Below are 25,165 nucleotides of genomic sequence, written 5' to 3'. Positions count from 1 at the left end.
CATTGGTTGCAGGGAGTGCCACGAGCAGTGTCTGCTGGACTGGGCACTGGCCACACACCAGCTCCTACCCAGCCCAAGCTGCTGCCTTCAGCCCTTGCCTGTTCCCAGTCCCACCATCTCCTTTAGCAGCTTTCCTGGGCCCAGGCAAAGGCCTTGTGCTGTGAACTCCCAAGACAAGACAGAGCCTGCAGAGTTCTCAGTTACCTTTTTGAGTCTTTGACCAGGAGCAGGGCCAAGCCCCCTCCTGCAGCTTCTCTCACACCATGCATTCTGTAAAGGGCTTTTCGTGGCTTCACTGTTCTTATCCTTAACGCAAACATGCCACATGCTCTGCAAACATCCGCAGGTTCTTATCACACCGCCTCCCCTGGATTGTGTTCTCCCAAACACCTCCCTCATTCCTGTGACTGCACAGGGATTTCTCTTCATTCCTGCAGCTAGAGCAGGCACAATGCCAACAGGCCACAGAGCCTGCCTGCTGCTCTGCTGGCAACAGACCCGCTCAGAGCCCCCTGTTTTCACAGCCCCTCACACTCCCATCCTCAATCCTCGCACTGTGAGCAATGCAGAACAGGGCAAACAGCAAGGGACAGATCCTGCACACACATGCCACAGGGCCCCTCCTCCCTCAAGCCCAGGGGTCGTGCTCTTCTCCAGCTCCAGGTGTTTGCAGAAATCCCATTTGGCCACTTTCTGCCAAAGACCCAGCATGGACAGCACACAGTCAGTTCAAAGATTTTATTTAACTGTCATAAAAGGAGAAGCAGACGATGAATCCAAACCTGTTAACCTGGGTCTAGGACTTACAGACAATACGCACCAAATCAAATTAACAAAAACCTCTCTAGGGGCAGGGTGAGGGGAGTTAGAGGCAAAGATGTAGCTACGAGAAAGCCACATGTACTTGGTCCCAGTTCTAATATGACCTCAATGTGGTAGATCCAAATCAGAAGGCTGCGGAGCTGGCGTGTGCCTGCCCAGCTCCCCAGGACTCGCGGGGCCCCGGGGGCTCCTTTGCCCCGAGCGCTGTGGCCGTGCAGCCAGGGTGGAGGCTGGCAGGTCTGCAGCAGGCACGGGGAGCCGAGTGTCAAGGCAATAACTACTGACAGGCCAGGCACAGATTTTAAAGGCAGAACAGATACATAAGGCATTAACCGCTTTGGAACACTTGTCCATCGCAAGCTCTTTGCTGATCGCGTCAGGAGCAGCTGCAGAGAGACTCGTCCACCCTCAGCCCAAAACAGCCAGGAGGGCAGGTGCTGTCCTGGAATTTCAGTGCTTTGCAGCTGCCTGGGCTGCAATGAGAAGTGTGAGGTGATGGCAACACTGGTGACCCCCAACCCCCCTCCCTGCAGCCCCCTCCATGCCATGGGAGCACCCAGAGAGCTCAGGACTCTGCACAGGCTGGGCCAGGGTCAGGCCAGGCCATTGCTCAGGGTGCTGGGAGGGGTGGCCAGGTGTCACACAGGATGTCACACCCCCTCCCCTCTGGAGATGTCCCGTCTCGGGTGAGGAACGGACCAGCAGCAAAGCGGGAAGTTATGAATCTTTCCTAATAACCCATGAGAGGCATGACCAAGCTGAGCCCATGCCAACGGATGGGAAGGGCGGGTGGCATTTAAAAAGTGTAACTGGGGCAGGGCCCCCTCCCTAGAGGATACGTGTTACACATTTAAGGCATCATGGTTACAGGGGAAATCCACAAATGAAGCTGCCAGTGCTCCCAGGACTCTGACAGAGCAGAAGGGCAGGCAGACATGACTTAAGCCAATAAACCGATTCGACAGCTGCCTGGCACCAAAATTCTTCAGCTACTTGGAGGCAGTAGCTACCCTGAGCTGTGCACAGGAAAGCCAAGCAAGGGATCCTAACAGAAGCCCCTCCCCTTTGGCACCTTCTGGGCAAAAGAAGGTGAGAAGAAGAAAGGACCTGGCGAGGGAGCGGGCGCTCCCCTTGGTGCTGGGGCAGCACAGCCCCAGGACGGGCAGCTGGAGACCAGATGCAGACAGCATGGTTTGGTCAATGCACTCGGCGATTCTCTGGGGAGGGGGCACGTACAAAACTGAGCTCTGGTCAAGTGATAAAGGGGATGACAGGTAAGAGGGTTCCAATGTCAGCACTTTGGTACAGGGGGGAATTCTACGGTAGCCACTGTCTGATTCACGCTCTCTGGGGTTTGGCCTCAGGAAGGGCTAGTCCTTCCAATCCTTCTTGATGGTCAGGTTCCACTCCCAGGACAGGTGGTCAGTCTTATCATCATCTGTGAACTTGGATTTGATGTTGTAGCTGCCCCGGGCCAGCATGCCCTTTGGGGCCTCTTCCATGGGGGTCAGAAACTCGTACTCCTCTGCTCGGGGGCCGTAGCTCCCAACCATGTATTCAGTCTTGTCAACTAGAAGGAGAAAAAGAGGTGTATGGAGGCTGTTCAGGAGCCTCCCTTGCATCTAGGGCAAGGCTAAAGCAAAGCAAAGGTCTGTTACTGCCACGACAATCCATAGAACAGCTGTGAGAACATGTTCAGAGATCCATTCCTTCCAGGACAACCCCTCCTGTGGGTAGCGAACCCCCAGCGCTGGCACCACTGTCAGCTGTGACCTCCTCCCTGCTGTGCTCAGGGGGGATCCCACGTCATGCAGCCAGGACCATGAGCTGCCCTGCCACTGCAGGACCACAGACCTCCACAGAGCTCCATGGGCCCAGCAGCACCAAGGGCTGTCTCCTCCCGTGAGAAACGGGGCCAGGCAGCCCCTGTCCCACCAGTGGGACGTGCAGGAAGCCCTCACTCACCCCAGGCACCACCAAGTCACAGAGAAGCACTTACTTTTCACGCCTTTCCGGAACGTGTGCTGGATGTACTTCAACCCTGACACAATCTCCCTGTTCACCTGCAGAGAGAGGAGCAGGGGCTGTGCAGGACATCTCCATTCACACTGCCCACCTTGCCCACAGAAGGAGCCCATTCCCCCAGCACATCCCTTTTGGGGTGCAGGTGCTCCCCGGGCTGGGATCCGGTGATCCGCTCGGTCGGTTCCCTGATTGGAATCCTTACCCTAAAGGAGATTTTTATCCGGTATTCCACACCCTCCTTCAGCACAAACGCCTGTTTCTTGTAACTCTCTAGGTCACCTGTGAAGAAGGGAGAAGGTTGCTCAGAACCCCTCTGTGCTGTGTTTTGGGATGGATTTCTGCAGCATGAGGCAGCCAGGGCAGGAGTGGCAGGAGCAGGGAGTGGCCTTTGCTGCAGGGCCCTCCACGCTGCTGGAGCCAGGTGAGCAATGCCCTGCAACAGGACACTGTAGCACAACCATTCAGTCAATTCCAGAGTGTTCCTTTGCAGACATTTACCCCGAGGCTGCCACCATCTCAAAGCTGCCACTGTGCAGGCTGGAGGAACCGGCCTGCCCCATCCAGCCCCTCACACCTCTACAAAACACCCGGGTGCTGTGGTACCACTGCCAGGTTCCAGGTGCAGAACGCCCCAGGGCCCAGGCACCTTGCTCTGCTCTGCCTCCAGCACACACAATTCTGACACAGGAAGGCTCACCCACCTTGCCAGCAGTGCTCCTGCCAGCTCTGCCCGGGAGCAGGGCTGGAATTCCTTCCCAGCTCACCTGTCAGGTCCAGCTCCAGGGGGCCTGGAGCAGTAGCGCAGACCAGGGTCAGTTTGGTCACCACCACGTTTGGAGCATTGGGATCTAAGACAAGTGAAAAGGCTGTTAAACACCCGTCCTTACACCATCCAACAGGGCTCCTTCTCCTTCCAGGGCACTTCTTGGAAGTGGGAGAACAACCTCCCACTCTGTGAGGGTCAGGGCTCCTGCTGCACCAGGCCCAGCCCACAGTGCCCCTGAAGGCAGTGCCACCCCCACCCCTCAGTCCCATTCTGGGAGGGAGCCACTGATGGGCACGGGGAGCAAGACAGCTTTGTGCTCCCGGCTGTGCTCCTGCCCAAACACAGAGCTGAGAGAACAGCTCCCAGGTGGGAGCAGGAACAAGGCTGGAGGGGACCAGCACGTCCCAGGGCTCACCTGCGCTCACGGTGACGGCTCCCAGGAGCGCCTCCTTGTACTTGCGCAGGCTCTCATCATCCTTGTCCAGCTCCTGGATTTCCTGGATGCTCTTCTGGGCAGGTGGCTTATAGTTGACAGAGTGTTCATCCTCCTCATTCTCAGCTGCAATCTGGGCCAGCTGCTCTGCTGTCGGCTCCTGCTCTGCCATCCTCAAACGCACAACCCACACTGAAGGGAGGAGGAGAGGTGTGACTGCCCCAACCGCCCTCCACAGGCTCCCGCTGTCCCCAGGAGTATGCAACCCTGCCAGGGGCCTCCAGCACCTGCAGAACCCTCCAGAGGCCAAGCCTCGTCTTCAGCTCATGGAGGCCCAGGCAAGAGAGAGGAAAAATTCAATCTCTCTGCTTTGCTTGTAAGCTGGAACAGGTAAATACCCCAAAGCCATAGGAAAAACCCTCTCCTCCACAAGATCCATCAGGTGAGGCTTTCACTTGGAATAAACCTGAGCCCGGAATAAACCTGAGCCCAAAATAAACCCAACTCCAGAATAAACCCAAGCCCAAAATAAACCCAACTCCAGAATAAACCCAGTTATGCTCTCCACAACACAAGATTCCAGCTAAGAATAGGCCCCTGTCCCATCACCGGCATGAATGCTGGAGCCTCTGCTGGGATCTGGCACTCACAGTTTGTAATTCAATCAGTGCTCTGTGCCAGGTGCCTCAGTGGAGTAGGATGAGACACCTGGCTCAGCCCTTTCCAAGGATCTGTGGCACACACGACCAGGGCAACAGGCAGTGGAGCAAACAAGGTGCAGAACCTGGCTCAGCTGCCCAGGACTCTGCCCAGGAAATGCCCGGTTGTACTGAGGGGTAATAATAATAATAATAATAATAATAATAATAATGGCCAGTCTTCACGAGCGAAGATCCGGGGAAGGTCTTTACGCCTTCCAGCCTGCGCATTGGACTTTTTAGGTGAGACACAGTGTGCGCGGAACTGAGCCCACCCTTTAATCCTAGGGTTCATCTGCCGGGGCCAAGCGAGCTTGGACGGTGGCAGCGAGGTCCTCAGGACGTAGATGGGTTGCCTTTTACAGGGCTAACGAGCTCCATCTGCCCGGGGAGTGTCCCTGACCGGGAATCGAACCCGGGCCTCGGCAGTGACAGCGCCGCGCCCTTGACCACTAGACCACCAGGGGCTCCCACTGAGGGGTAGGGAAAAGGTGATGCCAACACCCCATTGAAATCCTCGGTAAAAACCAGTGACACCCTCAGGAATTCCTGGTGTTCCATAGGGCACACTGTCTGAAGGGTCACTCTATGGCAAATATCAACTTGGACTTTCTAAAGACGCAGAACAGTCTGGCACAGTTTTACAAAGGCACTGGGGGACAGTGGGACACCAGGGAGCTGTACCAGGGCTCTGGCCCTGCACAGCACAAGCGTCTGTGCCAGGAACTTGTCCTGCTGTACCTGTGCAGCTGCAGCTCCCACAGCCACTGGCAACACCCCTGCACAGAACAGCAAAGAGCTGGCCCTTCCACATGGCATCCTCCAACATCCTCGCACTGAATGTTGTGGAAGTTTGTCTTCAAAAGGACATTTAATTTCATGTCACACATGAACAACTGATTTCACCCCGGTGTCTCCATATCAGATCCAGTCCCTTCCCTCAAGCACTTCTCCCAAACAGCTGTTAGGCAAACACTCATTCACACACCCTGCGCTGCTCCATCCATCCCCTCCTGGTGTCCTTGGGCTCTCCTCTGGGCTAGATTCCGCCTCCCAGGCACCACAGGTCATTGTAACTCCCACACCTTGCTCAGAGGACACCTGCAGCTTCCAGGAAGTGAAAGGGATGGACTTACAGCTTTACAGAAGTGAGCCCCAACAGCCCACACTAACCACACACCTGTCAGAGGATCCACCAGCATCCACACATGTATCCCCAGGCGTGCTGGGTACCCTCCCGTGGGTGAGCATCCACAGACACCCTCCACCTTGTGGATCCCTAGGGTCACAGGAGCCTGCAGGAGGCAGTAGGAGGCCGAATCTCTTCCCACCTGGAAATTTTCACTCTGCCTTCACTACTCCCTCAAGCCAGCAATTCCTCCCGTATTCTCAGCATGTTTTGCGCAGGACAGAGAAGCTGCAGCAGTGCACGCAGGAGCCCCGCCTCCTGCCAGGCAGGAAAACTTCAGGGAATATCCCTGCTTGAGTCCAGGCAGACGGTGGGAACCCCAGGATCCCAATCCCACGGCCCCAGCGAATGCAGTGTTAGTCAGAGTCTCTTCAGATGAGCTAATCAGCTCCGATGTCCATCGGGCCTCGGCGCAGCCGTGGACACGCAGCAGTGCCAATTCCAGCGGTCCCCACCCTTCCTTCTTCCCCCGCGGCGCAGGGAAAGCCTGCACAGCTACCCGGAGAACTTGGCTGGAATGCAATCCAGCAATAATCATTTCTGCAGGGCCCTATCCCAGTTCGCTCTGTCAGGACTGGGAGCCAGAACGGCCCGTCCCGGCTGCTCCACAGGGACAGCTCGGATGGCTCCCAGGGCAGTACAGCGGAGCAGGGAGACACACCCGCACAGGAGGGAAGGGAGCCTCGCCAACACTTTCTGAAGCTGGGCGCTGCCCTCGGGACTTTGCACGGAATTTCGGCGCGTCCAGGTGCCTCTGCTGCACCAGTCGCTTCATAAAAGTATCCCAGGGACCTCTCACCCCACCTGATCCCCGCCCCTGGCAGGAAGAACTCCAGGAGCACGGGGATGCGCTGCTGTGCCGTGGGGACTCAGCAGTCCGAGCACGGAGGATTTTTCTTTTTCCATTTTGCTCTGACATAACCCCGACCTGCAGTTCACCTACACGGTGAGCTGTGCAGAGATAGACCGAGGGTGCGAGAAGCTCCACGCGCCCACAAACAACTCCAGAAGCAGAAAAGCCTCCGGCAGTGCTGCACCCGGGATGCAAACCGGCTCCATGGACCGCAGGGCCGGCACCGAACCCGCAGCAGCCCCGCAGCCACGGGACAAGATCCCCCGTACTGGGAGATCGCTCGGAGAGCTGGAGCAACGGCGCGGACCTGAAACCCTCCCGGGCACGGCCGGGGGCTCCTCTCACCGGCACCGGCGGCGGGCGCGGTTCTGGGGCTGCCGGGCCGTGCGGGAACCCCCCCAGGGGTGGGAGGGCCCTGCCCTGCCCCGATCGGAGCGGCCCCACCAGAGACAGCGCTCCCGGTTCCTCATTTCGTACCGAGCGGCCATTTATGGACAACCCGCGTGCGCCAGAGGCCCCGCCGGCCCCGGCAGGCGGAGGGCCGGCAATGTCCCCCCCGCCCCGAGGCCCGGGCACCGGCGGAAGCCCAGGGGGACTCGGAGCCGCCGCGGCCCCTCGGAGCCCTCGCCGCGGGCCCGAGCTCCGCGCGCTCGGCTCCGGCCCGGCCCCGCCGGGGGCGGCGGCTCCCCCGGGCCTCGGAAGGTCGCGCAAGGGCACGCGGGGCCCCGCGCCCGACCCTCGGCCGCGCCCGACCCTTCCCGTGGGCCGGAGCCAGCGCGGCGCGCCCGGCACGGCCCTTCCCGCGGCCCGAGCCCCCAGCTCGGCCCGCCCCGCCGCCCCCGCCCGCCCGGCCCCGCCGTACCGGCCCCGCTCGCTCCGCGCTGCGCCGACACCGCCGCGGATCCGCCCAGGCCCGCGCGCCCCCGCACTTCCGGGACACGCCCGGCGCGCCCGGGACCCACCGCCTCGGCACGCGCCCATTGGCCCGGGGGCGCGCGCGGGGCGGGGCCGCGGCACGGCGGGACCGGGGCGGGAACGGAACGGGACGGGACAGCGGAACGGCAGAACCCGCGTGGGGCAGGAAGGGGGCGGCACCGGGGCATAGCGGGACAGGAGCGGGAATGGGGCAGGGCAGGACCGGGGAGCGAACAGAACGGGAATGGCGCAGAGCAGAACGGGACCGGGACTGGCAGGGTGAGACTGAGACGGCGCAGAGCGCGGTGGTGGGTGGAAGACACAGGGTCCAGCACGATGCGGCAAGGCAGCAGCCACAGCTCTAGACACAGTTCTATTTTATTATGGCAAAGGTGAAAAAGCCACCTCGGCCCAACAGGCAACCAGAAAAATTTATCCCAAAAATAACTCGGTACAAAACAGGTCTGCTCAGAATTAAAAAAAACCTTTACAGGAGTTAAAACCTATCCCAGAACATAAAAGTAAAACAAATCCCATCCTCGGTAGTAGTAGCCACAGCCGCAGCCCCTGCCGGGAGTGTGGAGCGAGATCGGAGTCCTTCCCTGCGCCTGCCACTGCTGCTTTAGCTAGTGTCCATCTGGAGAGAGAGGGAACCATCATCACGTGCTACAGCACCCCCTGTACCACCCCAGCATCCCCTGCATGCAGCCCACCTGGCCCTGGTGCAGCCCAGTGTTGCAGGACGGGGAGGGCAGGCTCGAGTGCCCCTGGCAGTCCCCCCGTGCCCCAGCACCCTGCGCTGCCCCATGGCTGCCTCTGGAATCCTGGCCATCCCACTCCTTTCACGCTCTCACCCTGGTTTGTCCCACCCAGCACCGACTGTGCTGTCGTGGTGGCCTCGCCTTGGCCCTGTTGGGATTCTGACCCGGCCAGGCACAGGTGGCTGAGCGAGGTCTGAAGGCTGTGCCTGGTAAGCAGGCACAGGTAAGCAGGTAAGCCCCCCTACACTGGGGCTCACTTCTGCCACCAGCACTGCAGCCTTCCTCTGGCAGCACCCCACACAGTTCTTCCACATGGGATTTTCCTTTCTGCTTTCCCACTCCTGCACCTCTCAGCTCTGCGGGTTTTGTTCTGCAGCTGTTCTGGCTCTGGAGGAGATGCCCTAGCCTGGCAGGAGCAGAGGCTGTTCTTTAGCCATCAGCAACACCAGGTAACAATGGGTATGGAAAGCGAAGCCAAGGCCTGGGCCGAGGCACAGCTCAGCTTCAGAGACTGCTTCAGTCCAAGGTCCTGAAAACACTTTCCCTTTCCTGCCAGCTCCAGGCTGCCAGTGCTGCCCAGGACGAGGATGAGACGCTGCAGAGAGCCTGTGACAGTGCCTGAGTAGCACTTACCCTGGCATTGTAAGCATCCAGCTGTGCATCTAGTTCTTCTGCAGAGAGCTGCTGTTTGGAAGTTCTTCCAGCTCCTCTGCCTCTCCCTCTGTTCCCGCCACGAGTCCCTCGCCTGTTGCCTCCACCTCCAAATCCCCCCGAGATCCCACGGTTTCTGGTCATGCCACCTCTGTTTACACTGTGAGTTTTAAAAAGCAATTGTTTTAGTGCATTCAGTGAACTCAAACAGGACCCACGCTCCCCACTGGGGAGGGGCCCAGCACGTCCCCACCCTGTGCCTGGGGCAGGGGCTCCCCCACCTCTGTGCTGGTCTCCGCTGAGTGTCGATCTGTGATGTCACCAGCTGGATGTTCATGGGGCGCCCTGGAGGGAGGGAGAGCACCTGTGAGCCTGTGCAGGATGTGGCTGGAAGAGAGGGAGGGGGGGAGGGAGGGAGGGAAGGGCGGAGGGAGGAAGGGACAAGTGTGCCAGCTGCTTCACTCCAGCCACAGAAACAGGCCATGGAGACGGCACACAGACTCACCATCCAAGGGGACCCCATTGTACTGCTTCATCGCCTTCAGAGCATCGGCCTTCCTCTCAAAATGCACGTCTGCCGTCCCTAGGCTGCGACCGGATCTGTCGTAGTGCACAGCTGCCTTCTTCAAGGTCCCAAACTCCGCAAAGAGCTCCTGAGAACAACAGAGAGAGGAGCGTGCCTGTCCGTCAGCACCGTGCCCGTCTGTCAGCGCTGCCAACACAGCATCTCCCCACACAGCCACGACTGGGGAGCACCGGTGCCTCTTCAACCACCACAGCCAGCTTGGGTACATGCCAATGGCAGAGGGCAGCACAGCCCACCGGGGGGTTTCCAGCAGTTGCCACAGGTGGCAAAACCAAACAGGGCTCTGCATTCACCTCCTGAAGGAGCACGTTTACAGCCAGTCGAGGGATGCCAACCTGTTTCTTTCCCCAGAGAAACTGAGGGTGTTTGTTGAGGCCGAGTCAAAGGGGCGACTATTGAAAATACTCCAGATGCCAGACACCCTTCCCACAGGGCATGGCCCGTGTGAGCACAGGAATCCACAAGATGATGGCAGTTGCACTGTGCTTTATTGTGCCCATTGGGAACATACCCCAGAAACTGAGACCAGCAAAGTCCCCTGCTGAGGTCTGTCCTTTGCTGCCAGAAAGGTTGGAAAAGGCAGCAATGAAGCCACCAATTTTACTTCCCAGGTGCTAGATTTGGGAAGTCAACAAGGACAACTCACCATGGTGATTTTCCCACCAGGGCTGTCCCGTGGGGAGTTGCTGCTGGGCATTACTGCCCAGCCCTGCCCGTGCCAACCCATGCCCAAGGCACGGTGCTCCCAGCAGGGACTTATTTACACTCAGTCTGCAGGAATGGAATGGAAACACAGAAAAGAGTGGTATCTAGCATGCTCCTCGGTGACCCAACCTTCATCCCCTCCCTTCATTCCCCAGGCACAGCCAGAGCGGTGCTGGAGGGACCAGACTGAGGGATGAGGGAGGTTTGACAGCAGGGGTTTTGTTTTCCCTGGTGAGGACACGAGGCCAAGAGCCCATGGTGATGGCTGTGCCCTGCAGTGTACCCAGGCCAGGAGCCCCCGGGGTACACACCTGGCACCCAGTTCCTGACCAGCTCAGGGCCCGCGGGGCCATGTGTTCCCCCCGCCCAGGGCAGAGGCACGCGGGCACGGCGGGCTCTGACCGGGACACAGCCCCGGGACACCTCCCCGGCCACCCCACCCACGGATCCAAGGAACCCAGCAGGACACGATCCGGCACAGCAGCAGAGCCCTGGATGAGCACACGGCGCCTCAGGGACGGCTGCAGCTGCACAGAGAGGAGCTCAGAGCTCACAGGGAATTCTCCAGTCTCGGCTCGATCCAGCCGAGGTGCAGCATCGTGTGCCACGTTCCCGCATGTGCCACGGCTCAGCCCCTCACAAAGGATCTATAAACAGGCTGTTCCAGCCCCTCTCGGGAGCAGCGGGTCCGCGCCAAGGCAGGCACCCGCGGCACAAACCCCGTCACAGGGGAAGCACCCGGCAATCCTCGGCCCCGGCTGCAGGAGGGAGCAGAGCCGGCGGGGCTCCCGCGGGCACCCGACCCCGATGGAATGAATGAAACTCCTGGGACCCCTGCGGCGCCGCCCCGAGCCCCACCTGGATGTCCGCATCCGAGACGCCGAAGTCCAGGTTGGAGACAAGCAACTTCCCGCCGGTCTCCACGCCGGCCCCCGCCCCGAAGCCGCTGTCAAACAGGTCGTGCTGCCACTTCTCGGGGAGCTGCTTCGGCTGCAACAAGACCGGGACCTCGCTGACCGGCGCCGGGGCCGCAGCCCCCCAGCCGCGCCGGGAGCGGACAAAGGGCCACCCGCGCCGCCGCCTCGCGTGGACCCGCCGTCCCGTCCCGTCTCGCCTCCCCGGCCCGAGCCCCGGCCGCCCGATCCGTACCCGGCTGTAGGGCGCAGGCCGGTTTCTGCCGCCGCCCCGAGCCATCACCGGCCGGTTCCGCACGGGGCCGCCGCCTGCGCGCCCGCCGCCCACGCCGCCCCGGCCTGGCCCGCCCCCGCGGGCGGCACCGCCCCGGCCCCGGCCTCCCCGGCCGCCCCGGCCGGCCCCGCGCTGGCTCCGGTTCAGCTTAATGATGTCGTCCAGGGACATGTCCATCTTGTCGGCCATGATGGCGGCTCCGCTCCCGCCCGCACTTCCGGCCGCGCTGCGCCCGCGCCGGAAGCGGAAGGGGCGGGGCGGCCGCGCGGCCCGGCGGGCTCTCGGTGCGCTGAGGGGGGGCGGCACTTCCGGCGGGGCCGGGACCGGGACCGGGACCGGGCTGGGCCCGCCATGCGGGTCCGCGTGCGCAGCTGGCACGGGGTCGCGTCCTGGCTTTGGGTGGCGAACGACGAGAACTGCGGCATCTGCCGGATGGCCTTCAACGGCTGCTGCCCCGACTGTGAGTGCGGCACCGGGCACCGCGCAGCGCGCACCGCGCACCGGGCGGGGCTGACGGTGTGTCCCTGCTGCAGGTAAAGTGCCCGGCGACGACTGCCCGCTGGTGTGGGGGCAGTGCTCGCACTGCTTCCACATGCACTGCATCTTGAAGTGGCTGAACTCGCAGCAGGTGCAGCAGCACTGCCCCATGTGCCGCCAGGAGTGGAAGTTCCGCGAGTGACGGCGGCACCGGGAACGGGGGGGCCCCGGTCCCGGCCCCCCGCGGGCCCGCCTAACAACCGCCCTGCCGCCGCTCGCGTGGCCGTGTGCGCCGTCCCGGGGCTGCAGGGGCGGCGGCGCCGCCGCACCGGGTGCGGATGTGAGCGTGTCCTGGGACCCCGTGGAGCGCGCGGGGGACTGAGCTGGCACTGGTGGCTCTGGGGAAACAATAAACATGCTTGGGCTGGCTCTGTCATATCTGTCCTGCAGGGCAGGGAGGTGCTGTGCGGTATGGGGAGCCCACCCGGATCTGGGGAGCTCTGGGCTGCTGAGCCCCCCACGCCCGGTCCCTCTGGCGGTGCCGAGGCTGCTCAAACACCCGGCAGAACAAAATCCCTGAGCCCTGAGGGCAGCCCGAGGCCTTGGGGGCCGCAGGGCACAGTGTGGGGACAGGAGCTGGGCTGGACAGGGAGTGACCACAGGCATGGCACTCCTGTCCCTGCTGACCCTTTGCTGCAGGAGATCCTGGGGCACCTCCAGCAACAACACATGGGCTCGGTGATGAGAGGGGGGTGGCAGCAGCCCCCCAGCAGAGTGGGCACCTCCTCCCCCGGGGTGAGGCCAGGAGCAGAGCACCCAATCTGGCCACAGTCCCCAGCCCTGGGAGGGTGCCCAGGGCCATGCTGACCCCAGTGGCCACCATGCTCATTAGGAACAGAGCCAAGGAGTTCCCCCTTTCGCTGCAGACCTGACACACCAAGGCCCTGAGCTGCTGTACCATCCTTGGCACAGTCCAGCCCAGGTGAGGCTGCTGGTGCTGCACCTGTGCAGGAACCTTGGTGGGCACCAGGGGGAGGCCAGCGCGGTGGGTTATGGCCCAGAGACCCCCAGGGGTCAGCATGGCACTGCTGCTGAGCTCTGCCATAACACACTGACTCAACTCCAGTGCTGAGCTCCTGCCTGGAGTCCCCCACGTGCAGACCCTGGGCTGATCTGCAGTCTTGCTTGGGGGGGTCTGGGCCGAAGCTGCTGCTCCACTCAGCAGGGTCAGGGCTGTGCTTACAGGCACTGCCTACAGGGAACACTCTCTGCGATCTGCATCCAAGGGGGGCTGCCTAGGGATGAGTGCAGGAACCAGAGTCTTGATCTGCACCTGGGGGCCGTGGGGGGAACCCCACAAATCAAAACAAAAAACCCCCACAACCAGCCACAGAAAAGAAAGTCACAAACTTGGAATTCAGGCTATTTTCCTGTACCCCCTCTCCAATTTTAACTCCATATTCAGTTGTGCCCCTGGGACTCAGGGGCTGTCAGTAAGCAGCTCAGCAGAAGAGCCCAGAGGCACTTGGGGGAAGGGACATCATATGTCAAAAATTTTCAAAGTAAACTCAGCAGCAGCTCCAGCTGAGCCAGTGGGGTTGATGTCCCCAACAAATGAGTTACCCCTGCAGCACCCACCCGGCAACAGCAGCAATTCAATGCTTCTGTCATTTTTTAATCCCAGCAGTACCTGCCTTGTTCCAGGGGGGGCTCAGCGTTTGCTCGGCCGGGGCAAACCTGGGCTGAGCTGTTTGTCCTTAAGGGCAAACTCCTCTGCCGTGCCCTTAGGAGGGGGCCATGCGCTGCAGAGGGCGAATTTGGGCGTTCCACAGCTGGCAGACCACCAGAAGGGCCCGACAGCTCAGAGTCAGAGCTGCTGCGGGGTGAGGAGCTGCTGTGCCAGCCCCGGGACCGGGAGCTGCCATGCAGGGAACACACTCAGTCCCAGCACTGTGGGGTCCTAGCACACATCCCCTGTACCCCCTTTCTGCTACCTGGGCTCAATCCCTAAAGAGACCAGTGCACAACTCTTCAACATTTTATTAATGATCAGCAACAAAAGTTTACAACAGTGAGGACACCCAGACCCAGCCTGGCAGGACTGTCTGGCCCAGTGCAGGGAGCAGCTCAGGACACCCACCACAGCACCCTGGAATGTAAGAGGCAGAAGAGGCTCAGCCCAGCATCTATCCCCCTCAGGCCCTGCATCTCACCACCGGGGCACACATGCTGCACATCAGCCCTCAGAAAACCACCCCGAAACTTCACCTGGCCAGGTCCCACCTTCATGTAACCCCTCAGGCACAAGGTGGACTCTGGCAGCAGCAACAAGGGGGGCTCTGAGCACAGTCCACACAAGGCACCAGGTCCTGCTGCCTCGCAAATGGAAGAGCCTTTGGGAGAAGCTCCCAGGGTTCCCTGCTTTCACATGGAGAAATGCCTCAATGGAGGGTCCTTGCACCACCTGCCCCCTCAGCAGCTACCACCCCCTGCCCGTCACTGAAGCAGCAAATGATCTGCCTTTACCCAGCTCAACCTGGAGCAACTCTGGGTCTGCACAGGGGCAGGAGCTGAGGAGAGGCAGCACAGTGGACCCCAGAGTCCAGAAACACCTCCAGCAGCCAGCACTGACGGCCCCATGGCTCTAAGTAAAAGCTGCAGGAGGGACTGTGGGGGCCACATCCCCCCAACCAGAGGCCACTCTCACTGTCTGTCAGGCTGCCCCCACCCCTGCCCAAGGGGCTGCTTTGGAATGCAGACCCCAGTCAGGACAGCCAAGTCTGGCAGGGCAGGGGGCCTGGGCAACTGCTCCACTTCCCTCCTACTAAGAGCCAGAAATGGCAGAAGGTAAAAGCACATCAACATGTTAAAACATTAGTTATAATTAAAACCATTTTTTTTTTTTGTCAAATCTTCTCCTGGGAAAGGGAATGGGGGCTGATTAAGAGAGATAGAACTAGGCAGCGGGATCCCAACTCGTCTGCACAGTTAGTGCAGGAGGAGCTAGGACAGTAGAGGGTAGGACAGCACATCCTGTGTGCTGGCAGCGCTGCTCCCCCTCAGGGGTCCCTTCCTGAAGAGCTGTTGCTCCCGCAGAGGGTGAGGCTGCAGCACTCTGTGGCCCACACATCCACCCTCTGCAGCCTAGTGCTTCTCCTCCTCCAGCCTCCTCATGGCCTCCAGTACAGCCAGCTCTTTCGCTTCCTTCTTCTGGTTCCGAGCTTCAAACTCCAGCCTGCATCAACCACACAATGCCGTGAGATTCCCATCCATCCACACCTCTTGTAGACAAAAGCACCTGGAGCAGGAGAGCACTGCCTTTTCCTATGCTGCTCTGTTCTGAGAGCACTTCAGAAACCCTCCTGGTGCACCCAGAGTCTTCCACAGCCTCTCCCAGAGCTTCCTATGACTCTGTAGTCCTGGGCTCCCACACTACTTCTCCCTCAGTGGAAAAAGCTGCTATTCTGTTCTTGGTCTGTCCTGAGACATCTCAAATAGTGCTGTAACACCAAAATCAAGTTTACCACTGATCTGAGCCAAGGTTGCTGAAGGTGAAGGGCTCAGGCCTAAAAGAGCAAAGCTCTGAAAGAAGCAACATGCTCTTTTCTGCAGGATACAGCAAGGAAATTTATCATTAATAAAGAAGAAAAACCAAAAAATGTGCTGTTCAGCACATTCTGACACAGCAGAGTTCAGCTGTTCCTTTCCCTGTACAGACTGGTATATCCACACTTAAAGCCTGCCCGAGAGGAAGGACCAGTTCGCTGACTCTGTGCCTTTAGATAACCCCTTCTCTCCCTGTTTGATCCCATTAATCAATCTCCAGACACTCTGGACAGAACAGTATGTGACAGAACTGGGAGACAAAGACATCCAACCTGTTCTTTATGATTCTTTGCACAATTAGATCTGTGGTGAGATTGCTGCCACTATCCACCAGCTGGAAAATGCCACGTCGCTTCGGTTCCTGTGAACAGACAAAGCACTGGGCTGGGAAAGCACGTGGGACCTGGGTGTGAAGCTCAGCAGTGACAGCTGAGCCGAGCCGTGGCAGGTCCTGCAGTGCCTAGCCAGGCAGGATGCACAGTGATCTCCTTAGAGGCAGAACATGTACATGGAAGCTGCCCAGGTCTGGCACAGAGCAAAGCACACAGATTTTCTCACCCTGCCATGAAGGCATCAGAAACAAGTAGAGCAAAACAGTGCCTGTAAGAGTGGAGATGTCGGGAATGATTTACACACTGCTCCAACTAGCTGCCCTCAGGGGTGGATAAAAACCAGCATCATCTGCCACAGCCCTGCCCAAGCAGCATCCTCTGCAATGCACCTTCTCAGCCCAGGAACTCAACCAGGGCCAGCCTGGGTCTACCAAATGCTGACAAAGCAGCTGGTACCTTACCTCGTACGGATCAGAACCGTCCTTGTCTGGCACCACCTCAGTCATCCCATGACACACAAGTGTTACCTGGAGAAAGACAAAGTTGCTGACAAGATCCAAAAGATGACAGGGACGTTCCCTGCCACTGCTCCCACTAAACGCAGCCTGGAGACCAGCAAAGCCACCCTCCTGCACCAGCCTGGCAGTGCCTCTGGAGCTCCCTGTAACCCACTGAGCAGGACACCTCCCTCTTACACCCCTGTGTTGTCCTGCATCACTTTACCTCCCCAAGACATCACACACCAGCATCTTCATGTCCATCTGTATGCAAGGACTCACCCTGAAGTGATCCAGCAGATCAGCAGTGACAGCGTAGGGAGCTCCAATCACCACTTCCGAGACGTACTAGAAAGGAACCAGGTAGAATCCAGATTTGAAAACAACCCAATCAAACAAAAAAAAAACCAAACAAAAAAACCCAAGCACAAGCCAGAGGCCACCTGCTTCCTAAAGAGACCTGAGCAGGTCACCTGCTATACAGTCAGGAACTCAAATAAGGGAACAGGAAAGTAGGTTCAGCAGGCACTGCTTGTCACTCAGCAGCTTTTTGTTCCCCTAAAAAATGTCCTCTCCATGTCTGTAGAGCAAATCCAAAAAGCTAATTGCTCAGGGCACACATTTCTGGGGCTCCCCATGTTTCTGTCTCAGGAATTTTCTCCCCTGCTGCAGGGAGCAGAGTTTTCTACCAGCATGTCTATCTGCAAGGAGCCATGCAGCCTCTGCTGCCCTGGCAGAGCAACCAGGCAGGTCACAAACTCAGGTCAGCCAGGACAGCACAGGATTTCAGCAGAGCCTCCCCAAGAGCTCATCAGTACCTCTGGCAGCCTCAAATGACCCACGACAGACGCGCCTTCTCAGTGCACGCCAAGGAACTCATGTGAGATTACTGGGCACAAGTGAACACCGCTGAGCTCCAGGGAATTTCTGGGACAGCACAGAGGCACCCACTCACCCTGCAGGCCAGGACACTGAGGGTTCGCTCGTGGATGTTCATGATGGGATAGTTCTTCCCTTTGTAGCGATTCACCTCCTGTGGCAAAGCACCAGGCATAGTCAGAAGAGAGAGAGAGCAACACCCTTCCCTCTCGCTCTCTCCCAAAATGAAATTCCTGTACTGGCCAATACATCCCTGTCCTGTCTCCCAGAGCACAGCCTGCCTGGCTCAGAGAACAGGGCCAAGCTGCTCTGCCTTTGGACAGGCTCTACACAAACCTGATCGAAGTGCAGCCCAGCAATGATGTAGGGTTTCTCTGCCAGCTGGTGAACCTTCTCCAGGAAATCTACATGCCCAACATCTGTAGATCTGTTTAAGGAGTTGAAGCTCACATGGAAAATAAGGAGAGGAAGACAGAAACAGTCAGGGCAAAATGACAGTGGGAGACAGGAATGCCAAGGATTTAACTCTTGCACTACTCATTGCCTATGTCCTAAGAACAGCTGCCACCTCTCTCCACAGGCTCCATGGATTCTGGGCAAAACCCAGAGATCTTTCCAGCTCCACCTTACATAGATTCAGCTTTGCCTCTGTCCAGAATTTCTACCTGTTCCAGATGTTCTGACACAAAGCCTCAAAGCTTGTCCCAGGGATGGAGTGTCAGCTCCATGTGCCCTGTTGCAGTGCCTTTGTCTATGGCAGCCAGTCCTCACCACAATCACTAGAGCACAGAGAGTACCCAACTGCCATCCTGAAATCCTCCAATAGCCACAGATCTCTCCAGAGAAGAGCTATAGCTCCTTTCTCAGAGTCCTGTGACTAAGAAACTGCCAGAAGGAATTCCCTCCTGCCTTTTCCCCCTCACATACAGCTACAGAAAAGGGGAAAAAAAAAAAAAGGCAAATATCCAGGCAGGTGCCTCCTAACATGAAAGCATCAAAGACAGACCAATGCCGCAACAAAACAGAGTCAAGGATACGGAACAGGTCGAAGGCTCCAGCCACGTAGATGATGGTGTCTCCTGGCTGTGGCTCCTTCCCCGACGCAAACTGGATGATCTTCTGGGACGTCTGCAGGAACTGTGAGACGCCAGTCCAAGGACTGTGACCTTTGGGCCCCTGTGGAAACACACACCAGACATGGTTTCTTTTCGGTCTCCATGAGGGGGCTTGGAAAACTGAGAGCGCAGCACCGGGCTATCTGCTCGCCTGGAGTTTCTGGCAACTGTCACAGCTCCCAGCGGCTTGGACTTTCTACATTCCTGGCATCAAATATTTAGGCAATCTCACAAAAGCCCTTTATGCTCTGACTAAATCATCCCCTCAGCAGCCAGCTAAAGGAGGTGCTGAGAAGAAAGCTCAGGAAGGAGGAAGGCAACAGGGCAGGCTTGAATTTTCAGGAGAGGCAAGGCATGCTCAGGAAACACACACGACCTACCTACGCTCTGCCAAGTCCCAGGACACCTGTCGGGCCAGGCTGCGAGGGGACCACCTCAGCTCCGAGGATGGAGCTCGGTCCCCACCACATGGCAGTTGTGCAAACAGCCACTGAAGTCACCCTCTCTGCTCCCCAGAGCTACTCCACGGGATTTGGCAGGATGCAGACATTGCAGCCAAGGCCAGGGCAGGCCGTGCAAAGGGCAGCATGCAGACAGCTCAGCTCTCAGGGTCATTCAGGGTACCCAGTGCCCTGATCCATTCTCCCCAAATCCAAGTCCCAGGAAATGGCCATACTGGAGCAACAAGCCCCATACTACCTGCTCAAAGAACCTAATGTGGTGGGGAACCAAGGATGATTCAGCCAGGCCAGCATACACCCTGTGAGTAAAAAAGACTGCCGCAAGCTGCAGGTGCAGCTCGTTAACCAGGGACAATCCAGCCTCCAGGGTAACAAACTGGGCTGATGGCTCTTTAGAGGCACTGTGAGTCCAGAGCTGGACCCTGGAGCTCTGCAGCACAGCGTGGTCAACCCAAGGCAACACCTCCAAAACAACACGACCACTGGAAAAAGCATCCACAGAGGCTGTCCCTGGGCTGGAACCTCGGGCACATGGGTCCCAGGAGAAGCGGCAGAAAGGAATTGACAAGCAAGGAAAGAACCCAGCACAGGCTCAGCAGGTCCTGCTGAAGGACAGCTCAGGTGCTGCCCTGTGCCACACCTGCCCATCGCACCCACGGCAGGTGCTGCCTTATGGGGGCAGCAGACATTCACCAAGACATTACTGCTTCATGTGGAGGAACAAACAAGCCTGCAATAGGCCAGAAAGCACATTGGAAATCCTTCTCAGGCAGGACAACAACCAGACGTCCACAACCAAAACTCACATTACCTTCCCAAAGTTGTCAGTGTGCTTCCGATAGTCTAGGTCCTCATCCTGAAGGGAGATAAAGAGTCAAAATGTTTAAGCACTCACACAGCTCATCCAACCAAGATATGCTTGTGTGTGGGAAGCGCTGGGAAGGCCAGGCTCAAACTGTACCCCATGGATTCGTGGCACTGAATTCGCTGACAAACTGGTTAATACCTAAACCAGAGTCGTGTCCCAGCATGAGTCAGAGAAAATGTGTCCTTATATGATCTCAGCCTGGTACCACCAGCAAAGGTGGTTCTTGCCTGGCCTTCAGCCCAACAGTGCTGCACACCTGCATCCTCCCTCAGCCAGGAGAGCCCCTGACAGGACAGCATCCCTCCTCCTGCCGAAGACCCTCACAAGTGCCAGGCTTGGGTCTCTGCAGCAGCCAGCAGCACTCGATAGATCTCGGTGCGAATTCACGTTACAGCTAAGCCAATCTAACAGCTCAGCACGCCAAAACATCTCCCTCTGCCCCTGAATTCTCTTGTGGGTCCCTCATCTTGTCCCTGCAGTTATCCAGGTGACTCCATTCATGGATTGCTTCATTACTCAGTAAATCGACTCATTAACCAACATAAAACCACTTCCTTTACTTTCCCCTGGTTAGGTTGGGCCCAACTAGAGAGTGAGCTGACAAGACTCAAGAAAGGTCTGATCAGACTAGAGACAGCAGAAGGCAGAAGGATGAAGCTCAGTGGGAAGGGAGAGGAGTTTCCAACTCTGGCAGCACCAGGCTGACAGATCAATGTGGCTGCACTGTGTTGTTTCACGCTGGGAGAGGCCATCGGCGAGCCTGCAGTTCCCCTCACGTTCCCAAAGCCCACACCGATCACGAGGCATCACAGTCTTTATCTTGCCACACCTTCCCAAAGCAGCACGTGCTGGGATCACACTGTGATCTCAGACAGGCTTAAGCAAACACAAGCAGGTTGTTTTGCTGCCACTGCCCATAATCAGCTTGCCCATTCTCCATGCACCTGGGAGCCAGGCCCAGGAGCTCTACTGCTGTTTGGGTCAGCAAAAGGGAAGAGCTGGCACATGCCCTGGACTCCACCTCCCATCCAAAGCCCTCTGACTCACTATGTTGCTGTGGTGAGCTTTAGTCATGAGCAGCATGCGGCCAACGAGGTCGGTGGTGGACACACCTTGGGTGCGTTTGCATTCCCTGCAGGAGACAAGCAAAGGATGAAGCAGAAGCCACGGGATAGTGTATGCCTCTGTCTTCCCAGCATTACCACAGGAACACTTATGACACTTGATAATCCAAACCAGGGGCTGTCCTGAGAAAGCCTTCTTTCTCCCTGCTCCTAGTATCAAGTATAGCATTCATTTGCTGAGCATCTGCATTCCCTTCACGCCATGGCAGCTGCTCATGTCAGGAACACTTCCCTTGGCCAGACTTCCCAACAGAGCCAAGTCCTGGTGAGGCTTCAAAACCAGAACCAGCATCTGCCAGGAACTGGACGGCCCCCTCTGGCAGGGCTGTCTGCCCCACTTCCCTGAAGCCAAAATGCTCAGAGCAACTGAAGCTCTGACACATGTAGCCAAGTTCAGGTGTGACCTGAAGACAGCTGTGTTTCATCTGACTTCCCTCCAAGCCACGAAATCCCAGAAACTCTGCCCAAACCAGGATAAGAAGGGAAGCAGCAATAGGTTACCTGTATCGCCCTGCCGTCTTCACTTCCTCATAGGTGTCCTTGCCATCAATAGTTAAGGTGATGTCATCTACAGAGAGAGAAAAGCCACAGAACTGTGCCCCAAGCCCTCCTGCACAAAAGCAGAAGCTGAGCACGTCCCACATATGAGCCAGACTAGAACTCTGCAATCCAAATCCCTGTGTATACACTAGGGACACATCCTGTGCCCCACAGAAATGCCAGGGGTTTGTAAGACTACTGTGTCTGTGGAGATAAGGATATTCCTGGATGTTAAATGCCGTTACCCATCTGGCCCACTGCTTTTTAGAGAGTCCAGAAAATGTGAGCCAGGTGCCCTTGCACTGTTCCAGCAGCAGGCACAGTTGATTTTTGTCTGAATGACAATAAACAGGCGCCATCCGCCTTGGTGCTAAAAAGCGCCTTTCAGCTCCTCTAGGACTAGTTTTAGCCTTCATGTTACAAGTTTTCAGTCAATGAAACAATCATCCAACAGAAAATTCTGCCCCTCAATGATGGCACTTCCAGTGACATTCTGTGACCCTTCCACAGAGGTAATTCTGTTTCATCTCTGGTATATGGCTCCTAACTTCCTCTGCAGAAACACCTTTCACCTACTTTGGTGATGGTACAAAACCTTCACAAGTGAAAGCTAAGCTGGCTTCCCTTTGCCAAAACAGCTGGAGGGCAGAGCAGGCACTGGCAGCCCACAAGTGCTCCCACACAGTCAGGTGGCTCAGTCCTGCTCAGTTCCCCTAAAACCCCACACCCTCCCCTCAGGGCACAGAGACAGGAGGGAACGCACTGCCAGCACAGGTCAGAGTGCCAGGAGAGAAGCACAAACAGTGGGGATGCTGTCACTTTCCCAGGTAAGCTCAGCTGTTTCCAAACTCAGCTTTTGCACAAACACAACTGGCAAAACTGCAGGAGCAAGGGTATTGGTCAGGGAGAAACATGGAATGATTTGGCAGAGGGGACGAATAAGGGCAGCTGGAGTAGAGACCATGAGCACTCCTTTACTGCCACAACCCCTCACCAAGCCCTGGAAGGGGTCACGTACCGCAGACACGTTCAGAGCACACAATGAAGTTAATGATGAATTTTATAACCACCCTGCCCACGTGAAAAAGCATATCTATCTTGTAAAGATTAAGGATTTATTTACATTTAATGAAACACTTAGCTAATTGATAGCAGGTGGCTGGGATCAGATGAGAGATATACAAAATGAGTCAAAGATTACTCCTGGCCAAACTAACAAAATTCCTTCAGAGGGACAAGAAGGAGGGGCTGAGGCTGAATGAGCGTCAGCAGCAGCACAGGAAGGGACAGAGTCCCACAGCAAGAATGTTTCCTCAGAACTCTGGTTGTCTCCAGCAACTGTACACCAGAAGTGTTCACAGTAAGAACTAGGTCTCTGGCCACACAGTTGGCTAAGCCCCTGAACAGCTTGTTAACCAGATAAAGAGAGAAGCTTTTCAAATCTGATCTCATCCCAGGATAAGTAGATATAAACATCACTGTATTTCTGCACGCTTACCTTTTCAAGTGTTTCCACATTTAAGTTTTGTAAATGGCTTTCCCCTTTGCACAAATTTCTGCTGGTGCTAAGGGCAACCTCAAGATAATTGCCAAACAACATATTTCACCTTGGTAAGTGAAAGGGCTGGTTAAAACCAAGGGTTCTGGCCACTCTCAAGATCTGAGCACACCAACATGTTTGTCCAGATCACCAGGCCAGGAGCAGCTGTGCTGCCCAGTGCAGGTGTTGGGAAGGTAGAGCTTTGCACACTCCGGGTACCCCCAAACCCCAGTACCGGCTGGGATGTCACTTGGTTCGCAACAAGGCACCCTGAGGGCCCACGTCAGCACAGCCACTGCCTCGAACACCACTCACCCCCGTGCACACAGAAGTCACAGCTGTACTTGTCCAGGGTTTCCAGCGTGGTGACATAGGGAGCTCCGGGAGCAATCTCATCCACCCACTTGATGGCTTGCACCATTTTGTACCTCTCCTCCTGCGTAAAGACGGGGGGGCCCTTGTGCTTGGCAATCTCCTCTGGGGGAGAAAAAAAATCCAGTTAAAATCCAGTTAGAAGCATGTGCTGCAGCTACAGAGACTCTCAGCCACAGCAGCTTCACTCATTCCATGGGCAAGTGAACTTCACTGCAGGCTTATCCTCAGCTTGGGATTGGTCTCTGGTAACAAGGAAACCTCAGATAGATCAGAAAAGACTTTGATTTAGTTGCATTTCCTAAACGTGTAACAAGGGCCCTGGAATTTACTTGGAGGGCAAAAGTCTTAGTGCTTTGCAGTACCCACATACTTCCTCTTGGGTGGATGAGCTGGGCATCCTGGCATCCCTCCAGGGGAATTTCCCCTCTTAAATAGTAGTTTCATACAATGCTTAGTTCATGTTAGAAATTCTGCATCCATAAACCCATTTAAAATACATCTTCACGTGCAAGAATTTGTTCCTGTCACTTAAATTCCAGATGGGCTTGAAATGAGTTTTCTCCACACAGCAGCTTCTTTTGGAACATCAATTTTGCAGCTAATACCAGCCAAACCAGACTGATTTTCAACTGGTTTAATTGTTTTTACAGCATGGAACGCAGATGACCCCTCAGAACCTGCAAGCTCCGACCTACCTAACCCTCACTCTGAAAGCATGAGAGGGGTTACTCTACTCCCTCACCCAGGGAAGGGACATTTTTCTACTGGACACTGCTGCTCCTGGAACAGATGTAGGAAGAAACTTGACCACATCAGCTCTCAGTTCTCTCAGGGCTAACGCTGCTGGGTGATTTGAGGGGCTTCACAGGGTGAAACCTGGCAAAACCTCTTACCATCTGTATGGACCCCAACGATCAAGTAATCGCCCATGGCCCGTGCCTGGCGCAGCTGGTTCGAGTGGCCATAGTGCACCATGTCATAGCTGGAACGAAAAGGGCCGGGTCAGCCCGGGCACACCGGGAGCACATCGCTGGGGCCCGCGGGCAACCTGCCCCGGGGCTGAAGGTCTCTCTGCTGTCGGGTTGGGCTGCGCCGATACCGCCCGGTCACGGGGGCCGCGGCAGCGCTCCCTCCCGCCGCAGTGACCTGCCCGGCAGGTACCGGCTGCGACCCGGGGCAACCGGCCCGGCCCAACGAGGCCCGTGCGGCGCCAGAGCCCGAGGGCGCTCCCGGCGGCTGCCGCTCGCCCGGCGCTTCAGGGCAGCTCGGCGGGGAGGGCGCCGCTCTCTCGCGGGCTCGGCTCCGTTCCCGTCCCGCCGCGGTGACAGAGGAGCCGGAGGCACCAGTGCAGCCAACACGGTTTATTTCTGCGGCTCCGCGACAGCGCCGGGCCCGCGCCCGCCCCACTCACCATCCGTCGCACCAGACGCGCACGGGCCGGTGGCTGCCGCCGCCCGCCGCGGCCCCGCCGCCGCCCGCCGCCCCGTTGCGCAGCATGGCCGCGCTGTCACCGGCGGCCCCGTCACCGGCGGCCCCGCCTCGCCCCGCCCCGCGCTCAGCGGCTCTTCCTGCGCCGGGCGCCCTTGGCGCAGCCGCGGCCGAGCCACCCCCCGGTGCGCCCGCCCGCCGCCTCCTCCCGCTCCCGGGGCTGCTCGCGGGGCTCCTCCCGCGCCTCCTCCCGCGGCGGCGCCACCGGCTTCCGCGAGTGCGTGCCTTCCTCCCCGGGGCGCAGCGGCTCTGCCAGCGCGAAGATGGGGTC

General features: G+C 57.8%; 4 protein-coding genes across 6 annotated transcripts; 1 reads left to right on the top strand and 3 right to left on the bottom strand.

Moving 5' to 3' along the window:
- Positions 1–723: 723 nt before the first annotated feature.
- ARHGDIA (Rho GDP dissociation inhibitor alpha) lies at positions 724–7,767 on the bottom strand. Its single transcript, XM_050319397.1, has 6 exons — positions 7,649–7,767; positions 4,029–4,238; positions 3,612–3,695; positions 3,050–3,126; positions 2,822–2,885; positions 724–2,392 (listed from the first exon to the last, which is right to left on the bottom strand). Exons 2-6 carry the CDS (start codon positions 4,216–4,218, stop codon positions 2,193–2,195), a joined length of 615 nt encoding a protein of 204 aa, XP_050175354.1. The 5' UTR covers positions 4,219–4,238; positions 7,649–7,767; the 3' UTR covers positions 724–2,192.
- Positions 7,768–8,061: 294 nt separating this feature from the next.
- ALYREF (Aly/REF export factor) lies at positions 8,062–11,823 on the bottom strand. The gene is made up of 6 exons (XM_050319396.1): positions 11,554–11,823; positions 11,263–11,394; positions 9,619–9,766; positions 9,395–9,458; positions 9,096–9,273; positions 8,062–8,338 (listed from the first exon to the last, which is right to left on the bottom strand). Exons 1-6 carry the CDS (start codon positions 11,779–11,781, stop codon positions 8,324–8,326), a joined length of 765 nt encoding a protein of 254 aa, XP_050175353.1. The 5' UTR covers positions 11,782–11,823; the 3' UTR covers positions 8,062–8,323.
- A 51-nt stretch (positions 11,824–11,874) lies between these two features.
- Positions 11,875–12,496, top strand: ANAPC11 (anaphase promoting complex subunit 11). Of its 2 annotated transcripts, none has more exons than XM_050319403.1 (2): positions 11,875–12,052; positions 12,126–12,496. In XM_050319403.1, the coding sequence occupies exons 1-2, from the start codon at positions 11,944–11,946 to the stop codon at positions 12,269–12,271; spliced, it is 255 nt and encodes an 84-aa protein (XP_050175360.1). In that variant the 5' UTR covers positions 11,875–11,943; the 3' UTR covers positions 12,272–12,496. The 2 variants fall into 2 exon arrangements, with proteins under 2 accessions (XP_050175360.1, XP_050175359.1); XM_050319402.1 differs by having other exon boundaries at positions 11,875–12,125; positions 12,218–12,496.
- A 1,598-nt stretch (positions 12,497–14,094) lies between these two features.
- Positions 14,095–25,137, bottom strand: PCYT2 (phosphate cytidylyltransferase 2, ethanolamine). 2 transcript variants are annotated; one of them, XM_050319391.1, is made up of 13 exons: positions 25,120–25,137; positions 24,300–24,388; positions 23,347–23,508; positions 21,453–21,519; positions 20,875–20,959; positions 19,771–19,815; positions 18,421–18,559; positions 17,720–17,802; positions 17,460–17,537; positions 16,787–16,852; positions 16,469–16,534; positions 15,948–16,036; positions 14,095–15,304 (listed from the first exon to the last, which is right to left on the bottom strand). In XM_050319391.1, the coding sequence occupies exons 2-13, from the start codon at positions 24,379–24,381 to the stop codon at positions 15,214–15,216; spliced, it is 1,053 nt and encodes a 350-aa protein (XP_050175348.1). In that variant the 5' UTR covers positions 24,382–24,388; positions 25,120–25,137; the 3' UTR covers positions 14,095–15,213. The 2 variants fall into 2 exon arrangements, with proteins under 2 accessions (XP_050175348.1, XP_050175347.1); XM_050319390.1 differs by lacking the exons at positions 19,771–19,815; positions 25,120–25,137 and adding an exon at positions 24,818–24,928.
- Between the last annotated feature and the right edge of the window lie 28 nt (positions 25,138–25,165).

Source organism: Myiozetetes cayanensis, unplaced genomic scaffold (genome assembly GCF_022539395.1).
Source record: "Myiozetetes cayanensis isolate MyiCay16 unplaced genomic scaffold, myiCay2020 scf22, whole genome shotgun sequence".
NCBI classification, from domain to species: Eukaryota; Metazoa; Chordata; class Aves; order Passeriformes; family Tyrannidae; genus Myiozetetes; species Myiozetetes cayanensis.
Note: the sequence above shows the minus strand (reverse complement) of the source record. Positions and strands in the feature narration are given on the sequence as shown.

Coding starts and splice junctions, on each gene's coding strand:
- ARHGDIA (XM_050319397.1), bottom strand. CDS start 4,218: ATGGCAGAGCAGGAGCCGACAGCAGAGCAGCTGGCCCAGATTGCAGCT. Junction 3,696..4,028: donor AGCCGTCACCGTGAGCGCAG/GTGAGCCCTGGG, acceptor CACTTGTCTTAG/ATCCCAATGCTCCAAACGTG. Junction 3,127..3,611: donor CCTGGAGCTGGACCTGACAG/GTGAGCTGGGAA, acceptor CCTTCTTCACAG/GTGACCTAGAGAGTTACAAG.
- ALYREF (XM_050319396.1), bottom strand. CDS start 11,781: ATGGCCGACAAGATGGACATGTCCCTGGACGACATCATTAAGCTGAAC. Junction 9,767..11,262: donor TCTCGGATGCGGACATCCAG/GTGGGGCTCGGG, acceptor TGTTGTTCTCAG/GAGCTCTTTGCGGAGTTTGG. Junction 9,274..9,394: donor CAGCGGAGACCAGCACAGAG/GTGGGGGAGCCC, acceptor TAAAACTCACAG/TGTAAACAGAGGTGGCATGA.
- ANAPC11 (XM_050319402.1), top strand. CDS start 11,944: ATGCGGGTCCGCGTGCGCAGCTGGCACGGGGTCGCGTCCTGGCTTTGG. Junction 12,126..12,217: donor ACGGTGTGTCCCTGCTGCAG/GTAAAGTGCCCG, acceptor CTGAACTCGCAG/CAGGTGCAGCAGCACTGCCC.
- PCYT2 (XM_050319390.1), bottom strand. CDS start 24,903: ATGCTGCGCAACGGGGCGGCGGGCGGCGGCGGGGCCGCGGCGGGCGGC. Junction 17,538..17,719: donor CTGGGCTGCACTTCGATCAG/GTTTGTGTAGAG, acceptor GCTTTGCCACAG/GAGGTGAATCGCTACAAAGG. Junction 16,853..17,459: donor TCAGTGTCCTGGCCTGCAGG/GTGAGTGGGTGC, acceptor GTTCCTTTCTAG/TACGTCTCGGAAGTGGTGAT.